At 40.3% G+C, this 17617-nt stretch overlaps 1 protein-coding gene across 4 annotated transcripts in view; it reads left to right on the top strand.

Moving 5' to 3' along the window:
* TSPAN12 (tetraspanin 12) overlaps positions 1-15054 on the top strand; it is a 64982-nt gene extending 49928 nt beyond the window's left edge. For all 4 annotated transcript variants that reach the window (XM_060632970.3, XM_060632972.3, XM_081795059.1 and 1 more), the window contains one exon: positions 13511-15054. In XM_060632970.3, coding sequence (XP_060488953.1) covers positions 13511-13816 — 306 coding nt within the window. In that variant the 3' untranslated portion in view covers positions 13817-15054. The remainder of the gene's footprint in view (positions 1-13510) is intronic.
* Positions 15055-17617: the final 2563 nt, after the last annotated feature.

Genomic DNA, 17617 nt, shown 5'->3' with positions numbered 1-17617 from the left:
TTTGCCCCAAACCACTTCTGCCTCTGAGTAACAGAAAACTTGTACGGATAGGGTGATAGGGAAGGCCAGGAAGCATGGAAGTGAAGGGATGTGATCTCTCTGAGCCTCCATTTACAGCACGAAGAACCCAGATGGTGACAAGCATCTAGAGGTCCATGGTACTCCCAGAAGGTACATGGACATATTAGGGATGCTCCCCCAGGTTAAAGGTGGGCCAGCTCATGATGAACCCATGTGGGATGGTTCGTTCTAAGTTTTTGTTCTCTCTGTTGTGTGTTCTCTTCCGTGTGAGCTGAGTCATGAACTCATGCTGTCGTCCCTCACAGATTGGAGGTCCTGTTCCTCCTTATCTCCTTTGTACCCTGTCGTGGTCAGCAAATGGTATTTGCTTCATAATCTGTGCATATGTACTTTTCTGGGCAGCATCTTAGCCTTCAACACCTTTGACAAACACTCTTCTATTAACAGTTAGAAAAGTGAGTCAACTCTGTATATAGTCTGCTTTGACTAATAGAAACAACTTTGATTTTATAATTTTCAGACACAACATCCTAAACACAGAAATATTTCCTTAGCAATTCTTTGTGGTGGAGACACGACATACATTGTAGATCCAAGAGGAGATGGTAGGGAATAGGGGTATGGCTTTCTGGCAAGTTCTACATAGTTATGAGATTGATTATTTTTCTCCCAGGTAACCCTGCTCTTAAATTACTAGTAGTAGGATTCTACTTAGGACCAAGTACATCACCACACACAAAAAACAACATGAGGGGCTAATGTTGAAAGATAAGTGTAAGACCAGAAGCCCGAGGTAACAGTTTAGACCCCTGGCTAGGGACTGGCCAGTTGCATTAACATGAAGTTAACCAAGTCTGCATAGTAATGATCCTCATACCAGTGGTTATAATAAGAGATAGGAATTAGTGACTTTAAACTGGAGCATAAGAAGGATCCAGACATGGGTAGGTAATCTTTAATTACCATTTTGTTTATATTTGTGAGATATGCATCGGGAACACAGAGGGGCTAGTCTTTCCCTGAGATAAGCAGGTGTTAGCCACGTGGAGAAAATATTTGGGTGGCACGGCCGGAAAGGGGCAAGCAAAGAGGCAATCGTGCCAAGTTAGAGCTGGAGCCTGGGGCGAGAGGGCCTTCCTGGCTTGCTGGCCAGGGCAGGCGCTGGATTACGCTGGATTACGAAGAGCCCCATAAATCCTGCTACCGCATGAATTTTATGCTAAAGTCTGTGAGTAGTTGCCAAGCAGAAAGGCAAGCACATTCACAAATTTGAGCCATTATTATGACAGGAAAGCTTAACGCTGAGTAGTCATGGGATTCTGATTTATTAATAATGAAGCTCCATTCTCAGATAAACACACACAGAACCTCCTGCACAGATAGTAATCGGTAGGCAGCTTTCAGGCTCAGTGGTTATTTAGATGGAATATCCCCAAGAAGTTCCATTCACAGCGTTCTTTTATATGAAGTCAAAGACACTCCCTCCTGCCTCTCTGCTGACTTCATTATCTCCTCAGCAACTGCCCGCAGGGGTCAGGTTTACTCTGACTTGGGTGATACCTGTTTTATCATTCAGAGCCCTGCAGGACCAGTTTGTGCTTGGTGGGGGGAACATCCCTTTTATCTTCAGGCTTTGCTTTATCTAATGGGGCCTTGAACTGTTCTGCTGATTTTGCCTAAGGTATACAAATGCGTTCTTCTTTTCTTTCCCTCTCTTTCTGGCACAGTTCACTTGTAGGTTTCCCGTTACCTAGTCACCGTTCAAATGACTTTTCTTCTTTTGCTTTGTTAATGAAGACTTGCAAGGTTTACCTTTACAATTTACTCATAAGAAAGCCATTTTAATATTTTGACCTGAAAGAAGTACTTCACAAAGTAACAATTTTAGATTTGTGCCTTGAAATTATTGTGTCGCCCTTGTGAAGAGGAGTGGAGCTAAGGACTAGGCCTTGAGGCCTGGAAGAGAGGTAGGAAACTGTTGCAGGTGATTCATGTGAGTGATGATAAGGCCTGGGATTCAGGTTGTGCCATTGAGGACAGAGGGAAGGGATGAATGTGAGTGATTTGAGGGGGAATAAACAAAATGATGAATTGGTTGTGCAGAGCGAATGACAGGGAAGCTGTAAGGACACTAGCCTTGGACTCGGATCCTGGTTGGATAAAGAAGCCATTTACTGAGGAGATAGGTTGGATTTGATTGGGTCCTTCTTGGAAATGCTGGGTTTAAGGTTCCTGTCAGGTACTTGGTGTGCAGAAACCAGTAGAAAATATAAAGCTCAGTAGACCTAATTCAGTCAGAGATGTGGATTTTGTGCGGACCGATCAGGGAAAGAGCTAATTCCATATGCAATGAGTTGAATAAGGTGGGAGTCTATTTTTCTCCCATAAACCAGTCAGGTGGGCCAGACTGCCAGACAGCTCTGCTGCCTTCATCCAGGGACCCAGGATAGTGAGACAATTCCACCTTTTTTTAATACCTGCCTTCCAAACTTGCTCCTGTTTTTCTCCAATTCCGGTCAGAGGGAAGGAAGACATGGGAAGGAGAACATCCGGTGTGTGCAGCTCTACACTCATCACCTCTGCTCACATTCCATTGGCAAGGGCTCACTTGGCCCTGCTTAGTTGCAAGGGAGGCTGGGAAATGTGGCCTCTGGCTAGGAGACTGCATTCCCATAGACAACACTGATTACTATGAAGAAGTAGAAAACAGCCTGGAGCAGGTGGGGGGGACTAACAGTTTACAGGTGTTATCAGTGTAGATGAGGCAATGAATGCATGGGGAGGAGATCAGGTCCCACAAAGACATGGTGTGACATATGCGACAGAGGACAAAATTTAGGGAGTGGCACCACTTGGGCAGAGGAGGAGCCCCACCTATTGTAGGCAGAGGAGAAATGGAAAGCGGTGTCCTGGAAGTCAAGGAAGGAGAGGGTTTTAGGAATGAGTTTTCTTGAGTCAGGAAGCAAGGCTCAGAGGTGAAGATCAGGCTCTGAAGTCAGACTCTTGAGGTTAAGTCTTCACTCTGCGCCTTAACTAGCTGTGTGATCGCGAGCAAGGTGTTCCTGTCTCTGTGTTTCATTCTTTTCGCCTGCAAAATGAGGATAACCAAAGTACCCATCTCACGGTTGTCTGGAGAGTGAATGAACATATTAAAGCCATTAGAACAGTTCCTGTTTGTAGTAAATCCTACCAGTCATAGCTAAGAGTTAAGGTAAATTAGGGATTGGAAAGTCCACCTAGGAATTTTTAAATAAGACACACATTTATATAGCTCTGTAAACATGCATTACCTCATTAAAGCCCTAAAATAGTTCCATTAAGGTGCGGTATTATTACCTCCATTTTACAGATGAGAAAAGTGAGACACAAAGAGGCTAAGTGACGTAGTCCTGTGTCATAGCTAGTCAGTGACTGAGCTTAGATCTATTTGATTCCAAAGCCCAGATTTTAGACACTAAAATTTTGAGATATGGAATACATGGTGAGGAATAAGCTGAATGTTTGTAGATTTTTTTTCACTTGTAAACCTCAATGACTTAATTTTTATAATGAGATAATAATACTACCTACCTCACTCTTGTATTACAAAGATAAATCAAGCTTTGTAATGAGAAACCCTTAGCAAACCACTTGGCATATAATAAACACAAATCTCCAATGCATGGCGGTAGCAAATGACAGTAATGACAATAATAGCTGTTAATTATTAACATTTATTAAAGTAAATAGAATAATTAACGATCTATAATTAGATCTTTAGCTAGCCAAATTGCACCCGGTTTTGCTAGTTAAAGACAGGAAGGGTAAGCATTTTCTGGTTCTATATATCTGTGCTGGCTGAAGGTAGATTTTGAGGTCAAGATTTTGGGGCCTTCATGTGGTTTCTGACTTCACTGGTTTTAACACCTCCCCTCTTCTTATAGATGAAATTTAGGCGGCCAAAGGGCCCAATGAGAGATAACGTTTGAATGAGCAGCTCGTAAATGTGCTTCTGCTCAGTCAATCAGGGAGTGCCTGCTGCAGGAGCCGGCCTCACAAGGGAGAACAGCACTGTCTGGGTTTTCTGACTCTATCGTCTCTTTACAACCACATCTTTCTGCAAAAATTGAAAAATATTCAGTAGATGCAGTCTTTTAAATTTGGTGATTCTGTCTATCCAATGGGGATATTGTGAGAATTAATAGAGATACCAGGGACCGTCATTAAGAAATAGGAAGACTTTTTCTACTGCATTTCCGATGCACGGGTTTGGTTAGCCTTACCCTTAACGAGAACAGAAAGTCCTATGGTGAATTTTATTACTTGCTATTTAATTTTTTTAAAGGAAGGATTCATTTCCCTGCAGCACTTATGATTATCAGTGGAGAACATTTGGTCCAACCTGTGTAAAGTTCACAGACGCACGAAGCACGTTCACTTTTTTAATTTTAGAAGAAATAAGGCTGAAGATTATATATTTGTACGTGATAATTAACACAGTCATTTCAAACTTGAGAGCCACGTTTATTACCAAACATCAATTAGAAAAATATCAATACTGGCATGTATTGGCACCTAGACTTAATTCATACTTTATCTTCATAAGCTGATTAGAAGTCTGCCTATTTTTTTTCTCTGTTGCTTGTGAATATTGAATAACAAAAAGCCATGGGGTGCTTCCAGTTTTAGAAAATCATTTTGGAGATAGATCAGAGCATAATTTCAAGTGTATCATTTCCTCAAGTAAAATGAGGCATCCTGACATGCCTTCCAATAGATTCTAGGAAACGTAGGGATTAGTGATTTTTTTCTCTAATAAAAAGTTAGTGTTATTATTTATAGTTAATAGTTGACCAGGATTTTAATACTGCAGCAAGTAAAGTAGGTTAGACCACATGCATATTCATACCTTTGAGTTTTCTGAAGTTATTAATGTAGGACTAACATAGCTTTATGTAGGAAGAAAACACATTCAAGGTGAATCAACTTAGAGTATTTTATTTTGAGAAAAGCAAATAAGTGTAATTGAGTTCTTTCCAATTCTGAATAAAACACCCTTTGTGAAATGGAATGCGGTTTTGAACTCTAACATTTCTGTTTCCTCTTTGACTCACTCAACAGAAATGTTTGTTTATGCAACTAAATCTCTGTGAATAGTACAATAGAGTGTATAGAGACACATCTGTATTTTTTTTTCTTCTCTAGACTTGGTGTCTTGGTTTTCAGCAAAAGTGTCCAAGTTTGCACTGAAAAGTGTAAACCTTATGCATGATTATCTGACTGACTGAAAATAAGCTCACAACTTGTGTTCAGACTGATTTTATTCAATGGCACGGAATGGAAGAGAGTGGCTAAGGGGACAATGCTTATATAGAAATCCAGAAAAATATTGTCCTCAAGAAGAGGACTATTCTTTTGGAAAATTAATCCTTAACTTTAAGTAATTGTGTAAATGATTCACAAATATTCAGCACGATGCCTGATATACTGCAAATTTCTACAATGCCCTCTGAATCATCAAAAAAATATCAAATTGTGTGCAGTATGGAGAGATTTGTATTTAATGAATTCTAATGACAAACTTAAGTATTAAAATTCTGTCTTGTTTGAGGGGTTATCTGTATGCCTTATAAACTAAATGAGGTAGTGATAAGGCTGACCTATTGTTACATAAATTGAGGAATCTAAGACCTTTGCCTTGAATAAACAGCTGTTGCCCACCTTGACGTGGAAATAATCTTTAGCGTCCCCAAGATCCAGAAGGAGGCCAGGTCCTTACTGTGTGTCATATGATACGATCCCATGTCCACACTTCTGGGGAACCTGACAAAGCTTTTTGCCCAGGATCCAAACTCATTCAAACAGTCTTGGTTGTCCTAATGTAGTAGTGAGTCACAGAGTCGGGACACCAAGGTTTTTCTTTCCAGGAAGCTGCTTTGTTCGTGTCAGCACGGGCTCAGAGGGCTAAGACCCAAAAGGCTGAGCCCTGGACGCAGTAGGGGGTTGCCTCTTGTACAATTTTTGCTCCTTTGTCTCCCATATATGGTGACATACAGTCTGAATGTGCAGTCTGTGTTACAGAGCCATGAGGAATGTCATGCATGCACACATAGCCAGGTTGCCTTCCCATGTCTTGAGATGTTCACCACATTCCTTAGGGAGGTGTTCTGGCACACTAATATTTTACTGCATTTTCTAGTTTTTAAAGTTAAAAATCAGTGTTATTTTCAAAGAAACATGGACCAAATTAGCACAATCCAAAAAGAGCTCAGTAGGCTGACGACATGTATATATCTGGAAAACTTGAGGGAATTGGGAATATTTAGTTTGGAGAAGAGAATAGTTCAAGGGAAAGTGATGGCTCTTCAAATATGACTCTCTACCTTATAGAAGAGTTTGAGAGCAGACCCAGGACCAATGCATCTTATTAAGAAGATAGGTTCCAATAAGGAAAAGCTTAAGTATTAATGTTGCTCAAGCGTGGACAAAACTGTCTAGTGGGGCAATGAATTCCTCTCATTCGAAGTGCATTTTCGTTGAAGACTTTTTTTTTGTTTGTATGGGAGTCATTCTTTCCTGTATCTTTGCGCACCTTGTAATTTTTGTTATTGTTGTTGAGAACTGGACATTGTAAATAATATAATGGGCAACTCTGGAAATCAGATTCTCCTCCCTCCCCAGAGTTTGTTGTTGCTTGTTTATTCATTAGTGACCTTCCTGAATCAATTCTGTAAAATCTGTATTCTTTGTCATGTGTGGCCACTAAAGTCTGCCCTGTTAACTTAGGGACAGTTAATGAATGATCAGAGATTTCCTTAAGATGCCTGGAACCAATAAGCCTCCCGGTCTTTGTCAAGGGTGCGCAGAGCCTCAAAGTTAGCCAGAGGTAAGATTGCAGGGCCTTCTTAGGTCTTCCCTTAGCATGCACATGGCCCTGAACATAAGCACTGCCCTGTTCTTGTGTGTAACTTTGGAAAGTTCCACAAGTATCCCAGAGCTTTGCCAAGGCCCCTGTGGACTTCTCATTCCCCCAGATTTTCTTTTTAAGCTTTTTGACCAGCTCATTGTGTGCAGTTATTATGCACTGCCTCAGGCAGCCTCAGTGTTCCTCTGGGTGCTTTTGACAAATACCCCCCAGGGAAAAGGCTGTTTGAGCTCCAACTCAGGTTCAAATAAAAACAACCTTGCAAATGAGGTCTTCCAGGGTACCGCCAGATAGGACAAATAATGACAGTTATCTGAGACTGGGGCTTTGAAGGAGCTCCAGTCATATTCTGTTGCCTCTGGCTTCCAGGCCACTGGTTTTCACCATAATTATGGGCTGTTGATTTTCAAGGCTGCTGCAGAGCTGGGGAGAGGGGATGGGAGAGGGCTAATTACAATGTGACAGAGCTTGCTGTTCTTACTGAGACTCAGGTACTTCTGAATAATGCTCCTCAGGTGGCTACAAGCTTTGGTTAATTTTCAGAGTTCTAAAAAAGTTGATTGTGACAATTTTTGCTAATGCTTTCATTACTTATGTGGAAGAGAAACTATATAGAGGTCCTTTCTCTGCCAGTTTTGTTGATGTTGTTCTGGAAGTGGTTTTTAGCCATATTTTTAAAGGTTAAAACTTGAACTTATTAACTTACAAGGTCTCCTCCCACTCTAGAACATTCAGTGTTAGCTAGTATATCACATCCCCCAAGCCATCCCAGAAGATATAGTTTACTATACCTTTTTTTACAAATGTGGTTGTTTAAAATATAATTAGGACAGACTTTCCCCAAAGCCAAAATATGAAACACAATAGACTGTAGTTTGGTTATCAGTCTCTGCTTGATTTTACTCACTGATTTAAACAAGAAATGTTACCTTTCCTGCACAGTTTTTCAAGTTAGAATGAGTTAGTCAAAAGGGGTGGGAGATCTTATGACAATAAGAACTATATATCATGATAATGCTACCCCATTCATAACATGGTGCCACAAAAGAAGAAGAAGAAGAAGAAGAACTACACAGGTAAAATTTGAGTACCAGTGACAACTGAAAAAGTAAAACTCAAATGATAATTGACTTATGGTATTTCACAGGATTGAATCATTAGCATATGTATTTCTTGAATGGTTTACATTTAATTCTGAAGTTTATTTTAATTATTATTACCAAATTATTGATTTATCTATTCTAACTGATCCTTTATTTACTTATTAAACATCCATTTTTATTCTAAGTACTGATGAATATAGGTAAGGAATTAACTAAACATAATCCGCTGCCATTTTATATCCATTTCCTTTTTCTAAAGATGGATGTGGTGATCTGGTACTGCCTTACTTAGCAATGATGTTAAATAATGTAGCTATATAAATTAATTTCCTGTTGTTTGAAGCTAAAGTTTTTAAATTTAACTATCTTTAATGTGACCCTTTCCAAACTATATAAAATGGCTTTTGGGGCGCCTGGGTGGCTCAGTTGGTTAAGCTTCCGACTCTCGATTTCAGCTCAGGTCATGATCTCATGGTTCGCGGTTCGTGGGTTTGCGCCCCACATCGGGCTGTGCTGATGGTGCAGATCCTGCTTGGGATTCTCTCTGTTCCTTCTCCACTTGTGCATGCTCTCTCTCTCTCAAAAGAAATAAATAAACCAAAAAGAAATTAATACTTCTCTGCTCCATGAGAAGGCTAGTGATCTAATGTATCAGTGGCAAATAATCATTTTAGATAGTTACTTCACTGCCCTGAAAAACAGCATCAGCCACTTTGGCTCCTGTGAGCAAGGGCTGTTGCATCAATACTCAGAGATGGCACAATGGTGTGATTTGGTATTTTCATTCTCTTTTAAAAAATGTTGTACCTTCCTTGTACCTGTTTATTCATACTTGCTTTTTATAGATTTTCTATCATTTTATTTTTTGATTTTTAATTAAATTTTAATTAAATTAAATTTATTTTTATTTTTACTTATTTATTTATTTATTTATTTTTTTGAGAAAGAGAGAGTGCCATTGGGGGAGTGCACAGAGAGAGGGAGACACAGAATTCTAAGCAGGCTCCAGGATCAAAGCTGTAAGCACAGAGCCCAACATGGGACTCCAACTCCCCAAACCAAGATCACGACCTGAGAAATGCTTAACTGACTGAGCCACCCAGGTGCCCTAATTTTTTATCTATTTTAATTTGAACTTTCTAATCCTTAGTGGGCCTGGTGTGGGAAACAAAGACAGAAGGAAATGGCAGATAGAATTTAATTTCCTTATAACCTGCAGCCCATTGACAAATACTTGAGGCTGGCAGAGTAAAGTGTTTCTCCAGGAACTCCCTGCTGTCTTAATGTTAATGCTTTGCTAGAGGGAAAAACAACCTTAGCTTGACAATAGCTAGGCCTCCAGTATCCTGGGAGTCTTCTTTAGCATAGGAAAATCTCACTGGAAACTTCCTCTGGACTTTACTTCCCCCAACCCCATAGTATAAACCAGTCTCTCCTCATGGTCCCGGGTAGCTTTTTCTGCCCACCAGTCCTGTCCCCGTGCTTTAATAAAATCACCCTTTTGCACTGAAGACATCTTCAAGAATTCTTTCTTGGCCATTGGCTCCAGACCCCCCCCAATCACCCCAAAAAACCTCATCAGGTTAGATGAGAAAACTGAAGCACAGAGAGATTAAGTAACTTGTCTAAAGTCACATAGCTTGTAAGTGGAGCAGGGATATGAAACTCAGAATTCTGGCTCTGCGGTTCATGGTCTTAACTATTATTCTATACTGTGTCATGCAAGGATACTTGTTAGAATTACACATAAACATAAGGGTGAGAGGGCTCTGATGAACTAGCTCAGTGAAATTCTTTGAAAAGTATTTGAACTTCGGTGAATTTTCTCTGTGACAGCTATTTTGGTTTCCCACAGACTGTGTGTGCATGTGTGTGCATACATGCATTTTGTGTGTGTATTAAAAAGGTAAGATGGCCAAAGAAGTGATTTTATTAAACCCATGTTAAGTAGTATTAAATTATAAATATTTTAAGTTCATTTTTGGTGAAATTGATGAAGTTTAGCTAATCTTTGGCTGTTAATTTGCATTACATGATTTACCAGAAAAAGTTCTTGAAGCATGTCTAGGACTCGTTTTACATGATTTTGTATTCCTTTGAACATAATGACTTATTGAAGTAAAGTTACTGATCAATGCCTTTGGAAATCTAAGAATTATGTATTGTTCATTCTTCTTCTCCAACATAATGCACAGATTCACAACTGATTCAGTAGTCTTGCTTCCCTTGATTTAGTTGAGTTCTTTGTGAAATCTAGAGAAGAAAACAAGGAGGCAATTTTTTAAAAAGTTTTTGTTTTGTTTATTTTTGAGAGAGAGAAACAACACGAGCAGGGGAGGGACAGAGAGAGAGAGGGAGACACAGAATCCGAAGCAGGCTCCAGGTTCTGAGCTGTCAGCACAGAGCCCGATGTGGGGCTCGAACTCATGAACCATGAGATCATGACCCGAGCTGAAGTTGGACGCTTATCCAACTTATCCCCAAGGAGGAAATTTTCAATGTAATTATCAATTTCTTTTTATTCAAGTAGCTGCCTCAATAGGGTAAGCAGAATGAATCACTGCACAAACTCAGAACAAAAGTTTGAAAAGTCAAGTTCTTCTTGTTGGGAGATAATTTCACATGGGTCTCTTGCATTTCTTCATGTCTTGTATGCAGAAGCAATGGATGCCTTTGTTCTGGACTATCTTTTCAAGGGCTTTTGCACAGAAACAGCCTTGAAGATAGAGATGGTGTCTCCCTTCAAAGGAAAGGGCAGGTTTATTTACTGTCCAGTATAATAAAGATGATATCTTTCTCCGATGCAAAGGACATTTATACTTACTGCCCATTATGAAAGATTAGGGTTCCCTAAACTTCAGGTTTCTCTTTCATAATGCAGTCCACTGTGTGCAGGCATTATCTGGTTGTCTCCATGTTGCACTTGGATCTCGAGGAACTGGCACATACTCTGGCTGTTGCTATTGCTATGAGTAATAAAGTCCTTGGCCTCTGTCTTCTGCCAAAGTCCATGAAACTGTGGCAGGCAAATTTGTTCTCTTCCAAGTAGAGCAAAGACTCAGAATCTTCCAAGTCCTTGAAATTTATTATTATAAAATTCTTTCCTAGATTTTCACCTTCATTTAGAATCAGCTTCCCTTTGGAAGAGGGAATTATCATTTCTTTGTCGTGGATTCAATAGAGACTTGGCAGGTTCGCTCTGCTTTGTTCACTGGAGAAGTGACTCGGACAATTGTTAGTTGCATTCTCCCTCCTTTCCTTTGCGCCTCCTGCCCCCGCCATTATCTTTAGTCATAGTTTTTCTTTCCCTTTTTTCCCTCTTCTCTTTTTCTTTCAGAATTCTCTTCTGTCTACCACAAGCACTCCTTAGCCTTTTATACTTTAAATACAAACAGAAACTTTGCTAATCCTTTTAAGTCAGGTGTCTTTAGCGTGTAGGGAAACTAAAGATACTTTTCAAACCCTTCCTTGGGGCACCTGGGTGGGTCAGTTAGTTAAGCGTCCAACTCTTGATTTTGGGTCAGATCAAGATCTCAAAATTGTGAGATTGAGGCCTGTGTCCGGCTCCATGCTGGGTGTGGAGCCTGCTTAAGATTCCTTCTCTCCCTCTCCATCTTCCCCTCCCTGGTTTGCTCACATATGCACTCTCTCTGTCTATATACAAATAAATAAATAAATCCAACTAAGACTCGATGCCATGCCAGGAACACCCCCCCCCCCCTCCATTTTGTATTTCTTCTCAGACAGTGGACAAAAGTGTGTGATGGTAGGTGAAAGGGAATAGATTAATTTCCACCTATCAGCAAGTTTCAGCAGCAGATTGGGCAAACGTTCCTGATCCTTGGGAAAAGTCTCTGACCAAATGAGCTGCCGGAGTCCAGCTCCAGCAGGTCCAGGGGTTCCCGAAGGATGAACGGCGTCGGCGAAAAAGTGAAAATAAAACAAAACAAAAATAAAAATGGACACAGACAACAGCAGTGTGCTGAACTGGCCGATTTATTGCAGTAAACGTGTCATTATATATGCTAGTGATTTCCTTGTAACATACGTCATCTATGTTTTTCTAACATTATCTAATTTTGAAAACGTTCCTTTGTATAATTACCCCATAAGGAATAACATGATTGTTTTGTCATAACGTTCCCTCCTGCCCTTTGCTTATTGATTAATTTCTTTTATTGTTTTTATTATGTATCTATGTTTATAATCTATAAAGTGCTTTGCTGTTTTCACGAAAGGTCATTTATCTCTCACCTCAAGTGGAACAGTTACAGGGACATGACCTATTAGTTGTTTCCCTGAACCATTCGTGGTTTTGAAGAACAAAAGTGTTCGCCTGTGTCCGAGGTGCCAGGAAGGGGGCCAAGAGGGCCTTAGAAACCCACGCCTTATACATTCTCAGACAATGCACCTAGGAACCAATGAACCATTCTGTACTTTAACCGACTAGGTTCAATCATCATCTGGAATGCCTCCGGGGGGCCAGGTGGGCCTAGGGGTCAGAGTGACCTGTGTCCATAGATACACTCCTTAGTTACCGGAGTGGGGCTTTCGGATCCATATGTCTCTCCTTCGTTGGCCGCCTTTGCTGGCAACTGCACGAGGCTATCCTTCCTGCAAGTAGGGGAGTCTCCATAGGGAATGGCAAGGGCTAAACGTAAGGCCGCACAATTTCTTGCGGAACCTTATCTTCTTCCCTAATGGTTCTTTTCCCAGGGGGCCTGCCGAGGGCAATTCCCCAACAGACAATACCCCAGGTACTTTCAAGGCCGAATTACCTAAAAGCGGGAGGACAAGAAGCTTCGCTGTCGGCGGGCCACCCTGCAGTCACCAGTCCGTCCACAGCCGGGGCTCTGCCACTCAGGCTGGGTAGCTGGGCTTCCAGCAATGAGCTATAATCTAACAGTGAATACCAACAATAATAAGGAAACATTTTTGCAAAATCTGGATCAGTCTATATCAGCGGTCAGCAATCTATGGCCTGTGCCCCAAATGTGGCCTACTGCTTTTTTGGTTCATGAGGTTTCACTGGAAGGCAGCCAGCCATATGCATTCATTTCCATATTGTCTATGGTGGCTTGCTTGTTACAGTGGCAGAGATGAGTGATTGCAATAGAGACCATATGGCCGGCAAAGATTTGCTTCAAGATTTACTATCTGACCCTTTACAAACAAAGACACAAACAAAAGGTTACCAACCCTGCTCTAGTTGTGTTTTGTGCTGGTGATTCTCAATGTCAGGTGGTGAGGAAGACAGAAAAAGGAGTAAGCTCATCAGAGTCACCTGGGCAGGCTTTTCAAAAAGTGCTCCTCTCCATCTCCCCTCCAGTTTCTCATAGGCGTTCCCTGCTGAGAGTCACTGTGTTAAACTGTTAAGATTCAAGTTGTTTGGTTCCATTAACTGGCACAGATTGTTTGTTTTCACTATTTGACCCTCCGTGACATACCCAAAGTAATACTGACTGTGTTATTTCTTTTACAGGGTTGTGGGAAGAAAATGTATTCCTTTTTGAGGGGAACCAAACAACTGCAGGTGCTAAGGTTTCTGGGGATCTCCATTGGAGTGACACAGATCCTGGCCATGATTCTCACCATTACTCTGCTCTGGGCTCTCTATTATGATCGAAGGGAGCCTGGGACAGACCAAATGATGTCCCTGAAGAATGACACGACTCAGCACCTGTCATGTCACTCAGTAGAACTGTTGAAACCAAGCCTGTCGAGGATCTTTGAACACACATCTATGGCAAACAGCTTTACTACACACTTCGAGATGGAGGAATTATAGAGGATGTCAAAGAAGGAAACTACAAATTTATTTTATTGGACTCGTGCATTCTTGAGCACACACTTATCTGTTTCAGAAATGTGTAGAAATAAAAATGTTGCCATAAGGAATGCCGGAGCATGTAATTTTCTACCCTTTAAAGTGAAGAGGGAAAAATTCCATTTTGTAAGTCACCACCTGGACAACGGTTGATGCCCTTTATAATGCTGAGGACAGATCCAATACCCACTTTATAGCCTGTGTAAGATTTTTACTGAACACAGTTATTCTTTGAGGCTCATGCTTTGGCCTAGTTTGACCAGCATTTCCGCATCCATGTAAACAAGCCATGCTCTGGTGGCATTGGAGCCACAGTAAAGTTTGATTTACTTTCATAAGCTTGCTCGTATATCAAGTACCAATGAACTGCTAACACAGGAAGTTAGGCAGTATTAATGAATTGTATTACTTGGTGACATAGTTTTTGGAGAGTGGGTTGATTATACATAAGAAAACTCTGAAGATTGGTGACTATCTAAATGTGATTTTTTTTCTGGTTACTAAAATATTCTTGTTACTTAACAAGAGCAAATTAACACATTGTCTTAAACTGATCAGAGATCTATGTGTATATAAGAGTCTGTGGTAAGTCTGTATAATTCAGTAGATTTCAGTTCTTACGATGTTAAGAATAACAATTGTGAGTGGAAAGGATAAATTTGTCCTGTATAGCACCATTATTGTTAACCTTTTCTGTAATAGAGCTTTAAAAATCCGTCTTGGGCTTATATTACGTACGTAACTGTTAATTTAAATACTTAACCACTAATTTTGAAAGATTGCCAGTGTGATGCATAGGAATCATTTTAAGTCAGAATGTCGTCTGGTCTCTAGGAAATATTCCAAGGAAGTTTGCACATAACGGTAGTTCATTTAGCAAAATCTTGGATGCTGCCTTTCTCCCAAACTAAGGCTCTTTTTGACACTCAACACTTTTTAAAGCCTTTGTCTTCTCCCAACAATAGGCAATAGTCCACAAGTTTGAATACAGCTCCACAGAGAATACTGTTCCTTCTCTCCAGCAAAATGCCAAGAGAATCGTTAAAATAAGTGACAATTTAGAGATTTTCTTCGCTTTGTTTCACTGATTAAGATACTGTGGTGAATTACACAGATTATTAAATTTTTTACAAGAGTAAAATATATTTATTTGAAATGGGGAGAGTGCATTTTACTGTATTTTGTGTATAATGTTTATTTCTCAGAAAATGAAAAGAAAATTAAAATGTGTCAATAAACATTTTCTAGAGAGTAATAATTTGTGTCTAATTTTTATACACGATGAACACTTTTACTTCTCACGATGATTGGCAAGGGGAGAGAAATATAAGAAGAAATGATTCAGTAAAGTAACAATAATGATTGCCAAACTCTGGAACTAATCTATAAGAGGATGTATCCTCAGTGAGAAAAGACAAAAAGAGGCCCACTTACTTTTCAGGTTCGTTTTTGAGCTAAATGATAAATAATGTAGTTGTTTGCTAGAACCTAAAAATATGCACATTCACGCTGATTCATCTTCTCAATGTTTTCACATCCCAGTTTCTTCAAGTAACTTTTAGAAGCAAATGAGTCTAAGAAATGCAACATTTGAAATTAACTGCCAGATTTTATCTCTCCCATAGATCCAAATAAAAACTGAGTAAATTCCTTGCTCAGTCAGAACCAAAAGTGTCCTTTTTTATAATTTCCTCAACATCCAGCTCCCCATAACTTCACCTAAAATGCCCATGGAATTGAGACAGCTATGACTATTATTTGAATTATTTGGATAATGGTCAAATTATCTAAATGGCTGCTTTTTGGTTGATGTGTCTCAGTCACAGGAAGAACAAGTACATATTGTGTTGACCTCAGTTGAAAATCTGCAAATTTTAAATAAAAGCCAATTTCCACATTTTTAGACTTTAGATTTTTTGATATATTACCTGACTTAGTACTCCAGAAGACTCAACATAAATTTAGACAGACATCTTATATATACTACACTTGCTTAATGGGAACAAATGACATTTATAGCCGTGGCCTCCACGGGCCTCTTACGGTGGCAGTGCACCTGGAAAAATAAACTGCAAGAGACTTTAAAAAGTGTACTTATGGTAGAGCTGAGGGAGTTCACTGTTTGGGTGTACTGCAAAAAAAAAAAAAAAAAAAAAAAAAAAAAATTGCTATTTCTTTGGAAGTTTTTAAAAGGTTTTCTTTTATAAAAAAAATCGCCACTTTTGGTGAAAATTTAAGATTATTTTCAGCCTAGTTAATAGTCCATTCAAAGTGCCCTGGAGATTCAGAAATGACAGTAGGAGATAGAGTCTGTCCTCAAGCACTGTAAAATGTGGTGGAGAGACCCTTGTGCTAGCCACAGATAAAACTCTTAGGAGAACATGCAGTGAGTGGGTTCATGCCGAGGAATGAGAGACTAAGGAGAGTGGAATTGAGGCAGCTACGCCAAAAAAAAAGGCCTTCAAGCTGAGTCAGGAAGGAAAGTAGAGTTCAGCTAACTCATGGAGAACATTCCGTGACTCTGAAGTTAATAAGTATGTATTATTTTGGGGGCAGAGCATGTCCTTTGATGTGGTTAGAGCACAGGATGCTTGAAGAGATACCATGAGAAAGGAAATGAGTGAAATTTAGGTTTTGAAATTCATTTTGTAAGCTAAATGGGAAGTCATTGAAGTACTCTCAGAAAGGATTTGCCTCTCAGAAACTTAACTGGATTAGCCAGTGAGCAGTGAGACAGGTATAGTTACTACACATCCCTGTGGGGCGGCCATTCTTTACCTCGTGTAGCTACCAGGTGTCCAGAGTTCTAGAACACCGGAGACTCTGACTCTGGAGGGGGGCTGGGTAGATTGCTGTTGCTGTGGTCCTGGAGAGGGAAGGAGCCTCACTAGGGCAATGGAAGTAAATAATAATAATAATAACAAATAAGGAAAGCATAAAACAGATTACAACAGGGTGAATCCACAAAAATGGGCAGCAAATTGAGTGTGGGTTGAGAAGCAAAAGACCTGAAATGTCTAGAGTTTGTAGCTAGTAAATTGGCAATGGCATTAGCCTAGATAAAGACTGGAGGGGGAGCCGGTGTGTGGGAGGGTAATCAATTTGGTTTGGGACATACCAAGTGGGCCAGGCCTGAAGGACGTGCAGACGGAGATGTCTACAGGCAGCTGTAAACTCCAGTCTGGAGCTCAGAGAGTTCACTGGGAGCCTGAGAATTTTTATGCATTGCTTTCCCATCTCAGGAGGCCTGACAGAAAATGGGCTGAGAACCAAACCTAATATGAGGAGAATCTTAAGTAGGATGCTACAAGAGCTTCCTTTTGTCTGAACTCCCACTCCTGTGGATGAGTCAAGCGAGGTAAAGAAAGGAGAAACGAATAAACCACTGAATCTTCTGTGGCAAAAGGAGCCACCCCTTTTAAAACAATACTGCCAAGAGCTATGTTGCTCATCCAACCCCACTTCCTGTTATCATCCTGTGATTTACAAGCAGATTCCTCTTTCCTATTAACCGAATTATTTCCTCGCCTCCACGCACCTCCTAGAAACATGTTGGGGAGAGTCTCTCGTGCCATTTGATAGTCATTTATTTTCTCTTAGAATGTTACTGCAATCACTCATCTCGTGCATTCGTGGGTGCCCATGAGGTGCCAGGCCACAGGGTGCGAGGTATATTACACATATTTTCTCTGCTTTCTACAACCGTTTTGCAATCCATAGGCATCATGATCCCTGTGATACAAATGAAGGAGAGAGACCCGG

This window comes from Panthera onca, chromosome A2, assembly GCF_046562875.1.
Source record: "Panthera onca isolate mPanOnc1 chromosome A2, mPanOnc1 haplotype 2, whole genome shotgun sequence".
Classification (NCBI taxonomy): domain Eukaryota; kingdom Metazoa; phylum Chordata; class Mammalia; order Carnivora; family Felidae; genus Panthera; species Panthera onca.
The sequence above is the reverse complement of the archived record's forward strand: the minus strand, read 5'-3'. Positions and strand labels throughout refer to the sequence as shown.